Raw genomic sequence first — 12,173 nt, forward strand, 5'->3', positions numbered from 1 at the left:
GATGGGGCTGGATGTTCTGACCTTAGTTGTTTTCATGTTGAGTTTCAAGCCAGCTTTTTCACTCCTCTTTCGCCCTCATCAAGAGGCTCTAGTTTTTCTTCACTTTCTGTCAATCATTTGCATATCTGAGGTTGTCGATATCCCCACCCGCAATCTTGATTCCAACTTGTAATTCCTTCAACCCGACAAACCCGTTACTTGCTAATAAGCAAACGCTACCTCAAGGCTTGAAAAAGTTTACATTCAACTTCTACATTTTCTTACAGTAGTTTGACAAGGAAAACAATCACAGTAAAAATATGCTCAGATAGGTTAGGTGCAATAAACCTTCCCATGCACCACCGTTTTGGCCCTGATTGTAAGTAAAAGAAAACGCGGAAACCAGGTGACTAAACAGCTTCAGCTTCTAGGACAGGTGCCAAAAAAAATCTTCCAAGTTGCAGGGGAAAAGTAGAGCTCATCACTAATGGACGTTGTGAAGCTATCAAAGGGGCATTCAGCCTCCATCTATCCTTTGTGTAAAAAGTAGCAATTAAAGAACACCCGTGTACCCACCATCCAGTTTTTCAAACTGGACTCTTTCTATTTCCATTAACCAAGATGATGGTTTTTCAAACGCAGGAACGACGACTCCCTGCAGCTCGGACAGCTGTGTCCTCCACAAAGTCTTCCCAGAGAACGAATCAGCTCCCTTAAAACTGGGCCCAGACCGCCCCGCCAGTCTCCCCGAACCAGAATTGCACCCGGAGTCCCCTCTTCGGCGGCCGGGTCACGTGACGAGGTGGCGCGGCCCCTCCCCCAGGCGCTGAGGGTCACGTGGGCCCGCGGCCCCGCCCTGTCGCCCTAGGCCGCGGCAAGGTGGGGCCTGGCGTTCGCCCCGGAAGTGGCTGTCGGGAGCTGACAGCTGCTGGGAAGGTGGCGGCGGCGGGCCCGGAGCAAGATGGCGCTGCGGCCGGGAAGTGGAGCTGGCGGCGGCGGGGCCGCGGGAGCCGGCACAGGGGCCGCCGGGGGAGGCAGGTGGGTGTGAGGAGCTGGACCAGGACGCGCCCCGCCGACGCAGGGGCCCCGCACCGGCGACGGGTGGTCGGCGGTTATGGCGGTTTTCGCCCGCGCCGACCCCTGTTCCCTGGAAACTAGGGCTGCGGGAGAAGGGTCGTCCTCCGGTAACCGGGGCCGAAGGGGCGGATGGAGCCTGGGCGCCGGACTCCTGTCCTCTACACTCGGGTGCTCTGGGGCCGAGCGGGGAGGAGACGGGGAGGAGGCGAGGGTCCCTTTGGCGCGGTTGGCAGCCGGCCGGGTGGGTCAAGGAGGGACCTCGACGCCTCGCTTCTAGCCCGGCTGTATCTGAAGCTGCCAAAGACTTCCCTTTCCCAGGGCTTCACCAGGGGCTCGGAAAGATCTTTTCACAGAGCTGGACAGGTGTTTCCAAGATATATGTGTGTGTGTCTCTTTGCACACTTCGTCTTTCACCGTCTTGTCCTTTTACTTCCTTAACATACCAGAAACAGGAAAACCTGAAGACCTTTGCATTTGCTAAAGAGCTCTTGTAGAGGTAATTCTTAACACCTGTCTCCTCAATAAACACCAATTCACTGTTGAACAGCACGTAGGCAGTTATCAGGACAAAGCTTCCAGACTTTTACTTAATCCTTAAACAAATTTGCTTTCTCTGTCATATTTCAGCTGCTAATCGCCAGTGCTTCCCATATCCAGAAGGATAAAAGAAATGAATGAGTGCAACCTGGCAAGTTTACCATTTGAGGAAATGCTTGATTCTGTGAAGTTTATATCCCACTTCTGTTAATGACCTAGTCTGACTTTGTTTTGCTAGCCAACCCGAGGTTCATACACATTTGGAGATAAATTTAGTTCTTTATCTTAAGCATCCCAAATTATTTTTGGAAAACCAAGTGTTAGTTTTTTGATATGCAGGGTTTTAATTTTGGAGTCATGAATACCACAGTGTGAAGTCTTTAAAGTCATCACCTCCTGCAGGTGCTTGTAATATACATATATATATGTGCCAGAAAAAAGAAGCAGTTGCTGTTAAATAAACCACCTGTGTGTGACTCCATCTTTCATTTTCTCTACACCTTTAGATTTAAGACTGCCTTTTTTCCCTTTTGTTTTCAGATTTTCACTGTTGCATTAGTTTTTCAGCATATTTGGTTTTTTTTTTTTTAGCATAAGTCATTACTGGCTGGAGAAGACAAATACGTAAATCTCTTTTCTGAACATCAGGACATTTTTTGAGGGGCATTAATTTGATCAAGTATATGATGAATCATGGCACCAAGTTCTGGGGAAATATAAACTTAAAAGAATTTGGCATTCTAGACACAGGTTTGGGGGTTTTTGTTGTTTTTTTTTGAGGGGGATGTTTTTCATTTGGGGTTTGTTTTTGTTTTCAAAACAGATGAAGGCATCTTTGGTGTAGAAAGTTGAGTGGATCGTTTCCTTTAGTCTGTAGTAGTTTAACATGAGCACAGTTTTTTTTTTTCCCCTAAATATGGCCTTAATTGTGATAGAAATTAGAACTTTAAAATTTTTGTTTTCTATTTAAAATTTGGTTGTAGTAATGTTGCATTATTAAACGAGGATATATGAGAGAATAACTCAATTTTATATTGAAAAATGTGTGGTAAGTATTCCCTGCATTGGAGATTTTCTGCGGCTGAGAAACTATGCTTAATTTAAAAAGTGGACAGTTTTTAGAGACCAGTGGTGAGGGCTGAAGAAGCTAACATTATGGCTGCGACCTAAGTATATTTTAGGGAAAAAGAAAAAGAACCAGGTGGTCTCTTTCAGCTTTTAATAGAGGAAATACATTAACCATAATTTACTGTATTTCTTAGGTACTTGTCTGTCTGCTAAGAAGCGAAGCAAAAAGCACTGGCATTTTCCACCTTTACTAATGTTAGCCTACTTTTGACTGGTATCCTGAATGGGCTACTTGGAATAAATTGTAGAGTTGTGTAAAGGGCAAAATTTGTCCAAGAGATGAGAAGTAAAAAAGCATTTTTTAAGTCAAGTATTCTAGGGGAAAAAAAAAAAAGTTGAAAAATCTTGGTTAGTCTGTATCCTTCTGGGATAGTATCATTAGTAAGCTTGTCCATTTCTTGCATTTATAAGCTCCTTAAGGGCCTCCTCATCTTTTTATCTTCCACAGTATAGTACATTGTACACACAGAAAACATTCTATAAATATTTGTGGATTCAAGCATCATTGGAGGCAAACAAGAGCTATTTCAGCTGGGCCTCATTTTGAGGAGGGGTCTGCCCTGGTGGCTCAGAGGTTAAAGCTGCCTGCAATGCGGGAGACCTGGGTTTGATCCCTGGATCCGGAAGATCCCCTGGAGAAGGAAATGGCAACCCGCTCCAGTATCCTTGCCTGGAGAATGCCATGGACGGAGGAGCCTGGTGGGCTACAGTCCACAGGGTCGCAAAGAGTTGGACAGGACTGAGCAATTTCTCTTTCTTTCATTTTGAGGAAGAGGAAAGGGTCAAGAGATTGTCATGGAGATGGGAAGGCCTAGTGAACAGTAGGGGACAGCAGGTAGGCTGGATGGTGGACTGTGGCACTGAGTGGGAGAGAAGAGTTGTGAGAGAAAACTGAAAAAATTCTGGTCCAACTGGAGCGGGCCCTGAATATAAACTAAGGAAATTTGATTTAAGGAGGAATCACTACATTGTTTTAATCCCAGGAGCAGCCTTATCAAGGGCTTCCCAGGTGGCGCTAGTGGTAAAGAACCCGCCTGGCAGTGCAGGAGATGTAAGAGATGTGGGTTCGATCCCTGGGTTGGGAAGATCCCCTGCAGGAGGGCATGCAACCCACTCCAGTATTCTTGCCTGGAGAATCCCATGGACAGAGGAGCCTGGAGGGCTACAGTCCATGGGGTCTTAACAGAGTCAGACATGACTGAAGCGACTTAGCATGCACACATGCAGCCTTATCAAATGGTCCTTTAGGGAGATGCGCCTCACCTGTGCTACATGAACTGCATTAGAAGCCATAGCGTCTGCCGGTGGGGAGATCCATTGGGAGGTCTTGTTGTGTCCAGGCTTCAGAGAGAAGGAAAGGCTGATCTGGATTAGTCACGAAGATAGCTGAAAGTGGATGAATGAGATAGGCATGTGACGAATAGAGCTCACAGTGCCGCTTTCATACCAGGACACAAGTGACGCACAGTGGTTTCATCTTTGAAGTCAAATTGCTTGTCATCTTGCTGCCCAGTTTTTGGCCAAGCTTTTGCTGTCTTTATCAGTATCTTACCAGTCTTTAAGTATGGTGGCTGTTAGTGGTCTAAACATTTCAGAGAGTCTTATGAGTGGTACATAGGTCAGTAGGTAGTTTGGGTTGTTGTATAATTATTGGAGTAAGTCATGTTTGTCAATAATAGTCTTATTTTTATTAATTTTTGTTAAAATGTAGTTGCTTTACAGTTTTATGTCAGTTTCTATTGTACGGCAAAGTGAATCAGCTATACATATACATATGCCCCGTCTTTCTTGGATTTCTGTCCTATTTAGGTCACCACAGAGTACTGAACAGGGCTCCCTGAACTAGGCAGCAGGTTCTCATAGATATGTAGTATGTATATAGTGTATAGTATCAGTAGTGTAGATACATCATCCTTATCTCTCAATTCCTCCACCGCTCCCCTTCTCCCCCTTGGGCTTCATACCTTTGTTCTCTATGCCTGTGTCTCTATTTCTGTTTGGCAAATAAGATCATCTGTATTGTTTTCCTAGTATATATATATGTATTTCCTAATACATATATGCATTAATATACGATATTTGTTTTTCTCTTTCTGACTTACTTTACTCTGTGTGACAGTCTGTAGGTCCATTCAGGTCTCTTCAAATGACCCAGTTCTGTTCTCTTTTATTGCCAAGTGATATTCCATTGTAATTATGTACTACGTCTTCTTTATCTAGTAATACCCTTAATTTAGTTTTTGTGTATGTTTTCAAAGTAACCTTTATAGGTCTATAATCTTTAAAACTGATTTTGAAGTCTCAACATGTTGACTACTTAAATGCATTGCTCCTCAGTTTATAAATCTTTTTTTTTTTTTAGTGTGTGATTAACTTTAAAAAAAACTGAGTCCTACGAAATTTCAACTTGCAGTTTAAACATGTTATCCAGTTAACACATTGCTTAGCTAATAAATTTTGTGTGCTATTCAGAAAAGCTGTTCACTGTTCAGGCCTCTCTTTGGGTGCAGGCCCACTTGTCAGCAGGATTTGTGAGTGTTTCAGATCCTCTACAAGGCTGTAAATGACATGTAACTGATAGCTGTCCAACTAGAAATTTGTAAACCACCTTACCAAAAAAGTTCTTGATCAAAGTATTTTAAAGTTACAAGACTCTGCAGTTTGGGTTTTAGGCCTTTTCCTGGTCAAGGGGGGTGTTGTACAATAAAAAAATGCAAAGACACCTAAATTTGGCATAATATTCCTGGATCTCACTATGTGCCTATAAAGACTCTCAGAAATCCCCTTCAGATTCTTATCTTCCAGATTTAAGGACTTTTCCCACTCAGATTTTTTCTTCTTCTGTATTTGTCCCATTTTCTTTCCCTCTGGTCTCAAAGAAATCCTTCATCCTTTTGCTGTGTTAATCCTATCCTCTCAAAAACCTTGTTTCTCAGTCTCTAATTATATCTTTGGTATCCTAAATCTTTATCTCTGCAGCTCCTGTATCCTGTGATGAAACTGCTCACTCAAAGATCATCATTTTTAAAAACAGCAATCTTTATTAACCCCCATTCTTATCAACTTCTCTATAGCATGAGACACTGGTAACTCCTTCCTTAAATGTGGTCCTACCCCAGTTATAACTTTCAGCTATAATCAATTTCCTTGGTTCTCAGTGGCCATTCCCTACACAGTTTTCACTAAGAATTCTCCAGGGTTGCCTTTTGTTGTCTTCTAACTATGTATACACATCCCCTTGACTCCTTCATCCACAACCAGACCTTATATTTTTTTCTCTTTTTACCTTTATTTAAAAGAGCCTAGGGGACTTCCTACTTAATCACTGGACTCTGTACTTCCACTTCAGGGAGCACGGATTTGATTCCTAGTCAGAGAACTAAGATCCCACATGCCACAAAGTGTGGCCAAAACATAAAGAAAAGAGCCTAGCTAGATTGATGCAGACCCTTCTCTTGCTCTGGCGTAACTTCTCTGATTGCCTGTTAGAATGCTCCTTGTGGACACCTTCCTAGCACCTTGCTCCCCACACCTGCTAACATTGGGTTCCTGTCTGCAGTGAACAGTGTCACCATCCTTGTAGTCACTCAGGCCCCAAATTTCAGAGGCATCTTCAGTTCTTTCAGCTTTTTCAATACTGTTTGTCCATCCAGGTAGTTGCTAAGTCCTGTTGATTCTTCCTTTTAAATAACTTTCATTCATCTCTTCTTTTCCATTCCTTCTACTCTGGTTATGGCCCCTTTCTTATTAAGATTACTTTAATAGTTTCTTTAGCTATTTCTTCTTACTTCAAGTCTTCTCTGCATACCCCATTACCAGAGAAATGTACAGCACATTCCTGATCATTTCTCTGCTGAGAACCTCTGACATCAGGGTGATGTACATCCAAATCACAATGAGGTAGTCCTTCACACTCATTAGGATAACTATCATAAACAAACAAAAATCCAGAAAATAAGTGTTGGTGGAGAATGTGGAACCTCCACCTGGTCCATTGGGAATGTAAAATGGCACAGCTGCTGTGGAAAACAAGCAGTTTTTCAAAAAGTAACCAGAGAATTACTATGTGGCCCAGCAACTCCACTCCTAGGGAGAGACCCAAAAGAATTGAAAGAGGGACTCCAAGAAATACTCATACATCAATGTTCATAACAGCATTATTCACAACAGCCAATCCACTGTCCATCAACAGATGAGTTGGATAAGCAACATGTGGTAAGTACAAACAATGGAATATTACTCAGCCATAAAAGGGAATGAAATTCTGACACGTGCTACAACTCAATGAACCTGAAAATGTTATGCTAAGTGAAACAAGCCAGATGCAAAAGGACTAGTACTGTATGGTTCCATCTAAGGTGGCTAGATGAGACAAATTCATCAAACCAAAAAGTAGAATAGTGGTTACCAGGGGTTGAAGGGGGGAGAGAGTAATGGGGAGTTATTGTTTAATGGCTACAGAGTTTCTGTTTGTGATGGTGAAAAAGTTGTGGAAATGGATCTTGGTGGTTGTACAACATCATAATGCCATTGAACTATACACTTAAAAATGGTTAAAATGGTAAAGTTTTATATTATGTATATTTTACCACAATTCTTAAAAATCTGACTTTATGTACTCTTCAAAATCAGACATTTTAAAGGCCTTCTCCAGTCTGCTTACTTTTCCAATCCTGTGTCTTGTATTCAGCCTTAAATCATTTTTCTGAACGTGCTTCAGCTTCGGCCTCTGAACTTCTGTTCAAACTTGCTGTATAGTGTGCCTTTCTTTTACGATATAGCTCGAGAGGCACCTCCAGAAACGTTCCCAAGATTTAACCCATCCAATTAGTCTGTTTTCTTCTCATTTCTGTTAGTATTCTGGCCCTCTCACAGGCCCTAGTACAGTCTATCCTATGTTAAAAGTTATTTTCCTGCATCTGTGTCTTCAGCAAGCCTGAGCTCATTCAGGCCTTTTGTGTAATAGGCACCCAATAAATGTTCACTGAATTGAATCTAATCCAGCCCTCTCATTTTATGGATGGAGAGATCGGAATCCAGGGGAGTCACACAGCGACAGAAGCAGGATCAGTTTCAAAGTCTTATCTCTTCTGGTTCAAAATTTTCCCCCTTGGCTAACCTGCTGACTGTCATGCATACTATGGATGCTCAACCTGTTTTGATGGTGGATAATTCAATACTTTATTATACCGTGGAACAGATACCAGGGCCCTGGTTACAGTTTTACTTATGTAAAATGTTACGTTTTATCTGAAATCTTTGCACTAGGAAGATCCTCATATATTTTTTAAAAATATTATTTATTTGGCTGCATCGAGTCTCGGTTGCGACATGCTGGTTCAGTAGCTGGGATAGGCAGGCTTAGTTGCCCCTAGGCGTGTGGGGTCTTTGTTCTGCAGCCAGGGATCAAACCCGCATCCCGTGCATTGCAAGGCAGATTCTCAGCCACTGGACCACCAGGGAAGTCCCAGTCCTGATGTATCTTTGTTCTGTTTTCAGCTTCATGTTTCCAGTTGCCAGTGGATTAAGACCCCCTCAAGGTATGTGAACGTTTATGTTGTCAGCTTTCATTTTTCACTATTTGTTTCTGAACTTGGGGATTAAATCAGTAAAAAAAGTTCTGTTGCTGCCAAATAGAGTCAAATTTTCTTATTGTCTTGAACCTGACAGCTTACTCCTAGAATTTCTCAAAAATTGGGTAATCTGGGGAATAAGAAAAATTATTCCTCATTCCTCCCAAACTTATTTAAATGTCAAATCAGCAGGTTGTTATTTAACCTCAGAGATGAAGGAGACTTTTAAGACAGGAGTATTAAAGAAACAAGTGACAACAATGAAATGAATTGTAGTTCTCTGAATGCCAGCTTTCTCCTGTCTTCTAGATTGTTAGCTCTGTGGGGCAAGGGCTGTGTCTGCCTTATGCTCATGAGTATCTCCAGCACCCAGCATGCTGATAGGAAATAATCAGGTCTTTTATAGCTGCTTATGGAATGAAAAAATGAACCTCTTTAGTTGTTTTAGCCTATGTTTTCTGTATATGAATTTGATCTTACTATAATCATGTACATAAGTTATCACATATTCTGCTTCTGTTTAAACTATTTTAAGTCTCTCTTATTTCTAGCAGTTTCTCTGCTAGGTATATTCCTTCTCTTTCAGTTTCAGACAAGGGCCCACCAATATCTATTCTAGCTTTGTCTTCAAGGCAACAGTAGTGAAGGGGTATAATCTCAGCTCATCTCTCTGTACCACTGGGACAGAACATCGACAGAAGAATATGCTTGTCTGTCTTCTCACTTCTCCCACTCCTGTGTATGCACTTCCTCTCCACAGTCCAAGCCTCTCTGAAAACTGGCCCTTCTCACAAAGCCAGTGTTGACCGGTTATGGTAGGCCTGCTACAGAAACAGAGACTCCCAGGTCACCAGTAGAGATAAATGACAAGGAGCAGCTCAGTAGCAGGTGGTCAGTGTCTCCATTCATAATCAGTGATGGAGGCTGAGTTTCAGGTAAATTTTTCCAAGGGTCAGTTGTATTCTTGCTCACGCTTATTCATTATTTAAGCTCTCTGTAATTAGATGTGTCCTAGATTTGGATCAAGTGGTTGGAGGTCTGTTGTTGTTTAGGAAGACATCACAGCGTTTTGTGTTTATTTTTGTGGCTCCTAATTTTGCATTTTTATAAACTTTCAAGTAAAAATCTACATATGAAGCAAAGGAACAGGACAAGGATAGAGCCCACAAGGTTGCCTGATATTTTTTTTTTCTGGAATTTGCAGCTGTTTTTGAGGGTTTTTTTTTTTTTTTTTTTTTTTAATGGAGTGTGTTAGAGTGGACTTTTTGATCTTTTGAAGGCTTTAAATTACACATGGGTTATTTCTGAAAGCCTATACAAGGAACTGACAAGAAGAGTGGCCACCAAAGTGAATGGGAGACAGAAGAGAAACAAGACTTGTTTTTCAACTGTTTATACTTCTGTGGCTTTAGATGTCATGCCATATCTTTGAGTTACCTGTTCAGGACTTAAATAAAATTATGAAAATAAATAAAACTGTAGCTCCAAAGGCATCAGAGGGATAACATCCTCCTGTGCTATATCCAGTCTCTGCATTCTCATTGTGCATGATGGAGTGATCCCTTACTCTTTCAAGTCTTTGCTTAAATGCCATCCTTTTGGTGAAACCTCTTCTGACTATGAAATGGCAGCCACTTCTCTCCCTGACTCTCTTTACCCCTTACCCTCACCTGATGTTCACTTATTTCTTTTTATTATCTACCCCAGTTACAGTGTATGTTCCATGAGAGTAAAGACCTGGCTTTGTCCAAAACTGTGTACCTAGAATGGTGCCTGACGTAGAGTAGGGCTTCAAATATTTGAATAAATGATTAATATAAGTGAATAACTTGCCACTGATCGGTGTTACCTCAAATGTAATATCCATGCTTCTGATACTAAACTCTGTAAATACCTTGAAGGTACACAAAATTCACTAGATAAACATGGTAGACTTTCAGTTCAGTTCAGTCACTCAGTCTTGTCCAACTCTTTGCGACCCCGTGAATCGCAGCATGCCAGGCCTCCCTGTCCATCACCAACTCCCGGAGCCAACCAAACCCATCTTCACCGAGTCGGTGATGCCATCCAGCCATCTCATCCTCTGTTGTCCCCTTCTCCTCCTGCCCCCAATCCCTCTAAGCATCAGAGTCTTTTCCAATGAGTCAACTCTTCGCTTTACCAGACCTTTAATTTTTTTTAATCAAAATTTGATTCTTTTAATCCTTATACTAGAACTAGCATGGATGTGATCTGTGGTACAGTATAAAATTAGGATGAAATTTGTGTTCAGGCTATGTAGGGATTTTGTTTTATTCTCTGTTGCATACCAAGTATTTAGAACTGTGCCAAAATAGTAGACATTTAGTATTTATTAAATCCCTGGAGGAATGTAGTTTTCATTGTCCTCTTGGGACTACTTCTTTGGAAAAGTTTGGGAGGTACCATACGATAAATCATACTTTCATCCATTATATACTTTGCATGCCAGTGGCTGTTTTGTGGTGTTATATTAACCATATAAGGAAAGAGAAGAGAAGTACCAATTCTTTAAGCATATTAGGTATTAAACAGTCTTGTGAATGTGAAACCGAGGTACAGAAAGAAGTTAAGCAAGTTTGCCCAAGGTCCCAAACCTAGCAAGTGATATTTTTAGTTGGCTTCAGAAGTTCATGCTCTTAACCTACTTTTGTATTAAAAGAAGCTTAATTAATGTTAACTCTTAACTACTAGTTATTTGCTGCTGCATAGAAAATTACCCCAAAACTTAAACAGTTTACTATTAAAATAGTAAACCACGCTGTGTCTGTGAGTCAGGTATCTGGGAGTAACCTCACTGGGTGGTTCTGGCCCAGGACCAAGGAGATTGCAGTAAAGATGTCAGCTAGGACTGGAGTCATCTAAAGGTTTGATGAGATGGCTCATTCACATAGATGGCAAATTTGTGCTGCCTTTTGGCAGTAGGTCTCAGTTCTTGCCACATGGATTCTCCATTCTCCATAGGACTGCTTGAGTATTCTCGTGATGTGGCAGTGGCTTTCCCAACAGCTGATCCCAGAGAACAAGGATGAAGCTGCACAGTTACTGAGAACAAGCCTCGTTTCCACAGCATCCCATTGCTTATACTGGTCAACCCTATTCAGTGTGGGAGGGAAGGACAAGGACATGAATGCCAAGAGATAGAGATCCCTGGGGGTCGTCTTGAAGGCCAGATAGGTCATGTTGTGTATTTTTTAAGTATGTGCAAAAATTCTGTACAAGTATTATTATCTTCATTTTACAGATGAAGTTTTGTTAGCTTGCCCAAGATAACAAAGCTAAGTAACTCATGGACCTGGAATTTAAAGCAAGTCTGTCTCACACCAGAGCCTATGCCTTTTCCTCTCTACTCTGCCACTTCCCAAGAAACAAGTCCTTTAGGTACTTAGAGTTTTAAGAAAGTAAAGTGCTTACTTTCGACCTTAACAATATCTTTGTTTTTCAGCAGGTCTGATGCCGATGCAGCAGCAAGGATTTCCTATGGTCTCTGTCATGCAGCCTAACATGCAAGGCATGATAGGGATGAATTACAGTTCTCAGATGTCCCAGGGACCTATTACTATGCAGGTACTTGCCTCTTCTTAGCCAGTGTTTACAAAGTTATTGTTAATTGTCTATATACCAAGCTACATACTCGGAGCTTAATGTTGTATTTAGAAATAAGTGTGGTCTGCATCTTAGGTGGCTTCCTTTGAAATAAAGTGAATATATGCCACTGCCCCAACCCACGCCTCCACGGGGAGATCCTCAAACGCCCCCAGGCAGGTCTGGCTCAGTCTTATGGGGTCACTGTTCCTTTCCGCTGGGTCCTGGTGCGCACAAGGTTTGTTTGTGCCCTCCGAGAGTCTCTGTTTTGCCGAG

The 12,173-nt window shown here is 41.9% G+C and overlaps 1 protein-coding gene across 40 annotated transcripts in view; it reads left to right on the top strand.

Annotated features, from left to right (window-relative positions):
• The first annotated feature begins 885 nt into the window (after positions 1-885).
• The window catches only part of SYNRG (synergin gamma), an 85,428-nt gene continuing 74,140 nt past the window's right edge, over positions 886-12,173 (top strand). For 21 of the 40 annotated variants that reach the window (XR_015148283.1, XR_015148284.1, XR_015148280.1 and 18 more), the window contains exons 1-3: positions 886-1,017; positions 8,221-8,261; positions 11,758-11,879. Coding sequence is in view for 26 of the 40 variants with exons in the window: in XM_086360364.1 (XP_086216490.1) it covers positions 941-1,017; positions 8,221-8,261; positions 11,758-11,879 (240 nt within the window). In the remaining 14 variants the exon portion in view is untranslated. Of the gene's footprint in view, positions 1,018-1,145; positions 1,437-3,465; positions 3,557-6,796; positions 6,937-8,220; positions 8,262-11,757; positions 11,880-12,173 lie in introns of those variants that run through there. The other 19 variants (XR_015148282.1, XM_086360365.1, XM_086360377.1 and 16 more) reach the window with 8 other exon arrangements.

This window comes from Bos grunniens, chromosome 19 (genome assembly GCF_055505025.1).
Source record: "Bos grunniens cultivar Pamir isolate PY7600 chromosome 19, Bosgru_T2T1.0, whole genome shotgun sequence".
Taxonomy (NCBI): Eukaryota; Metazoa; Chordata; class Mammalia; order Artiodactyla; family Bovidae; genus Bos; species Bos grunniens.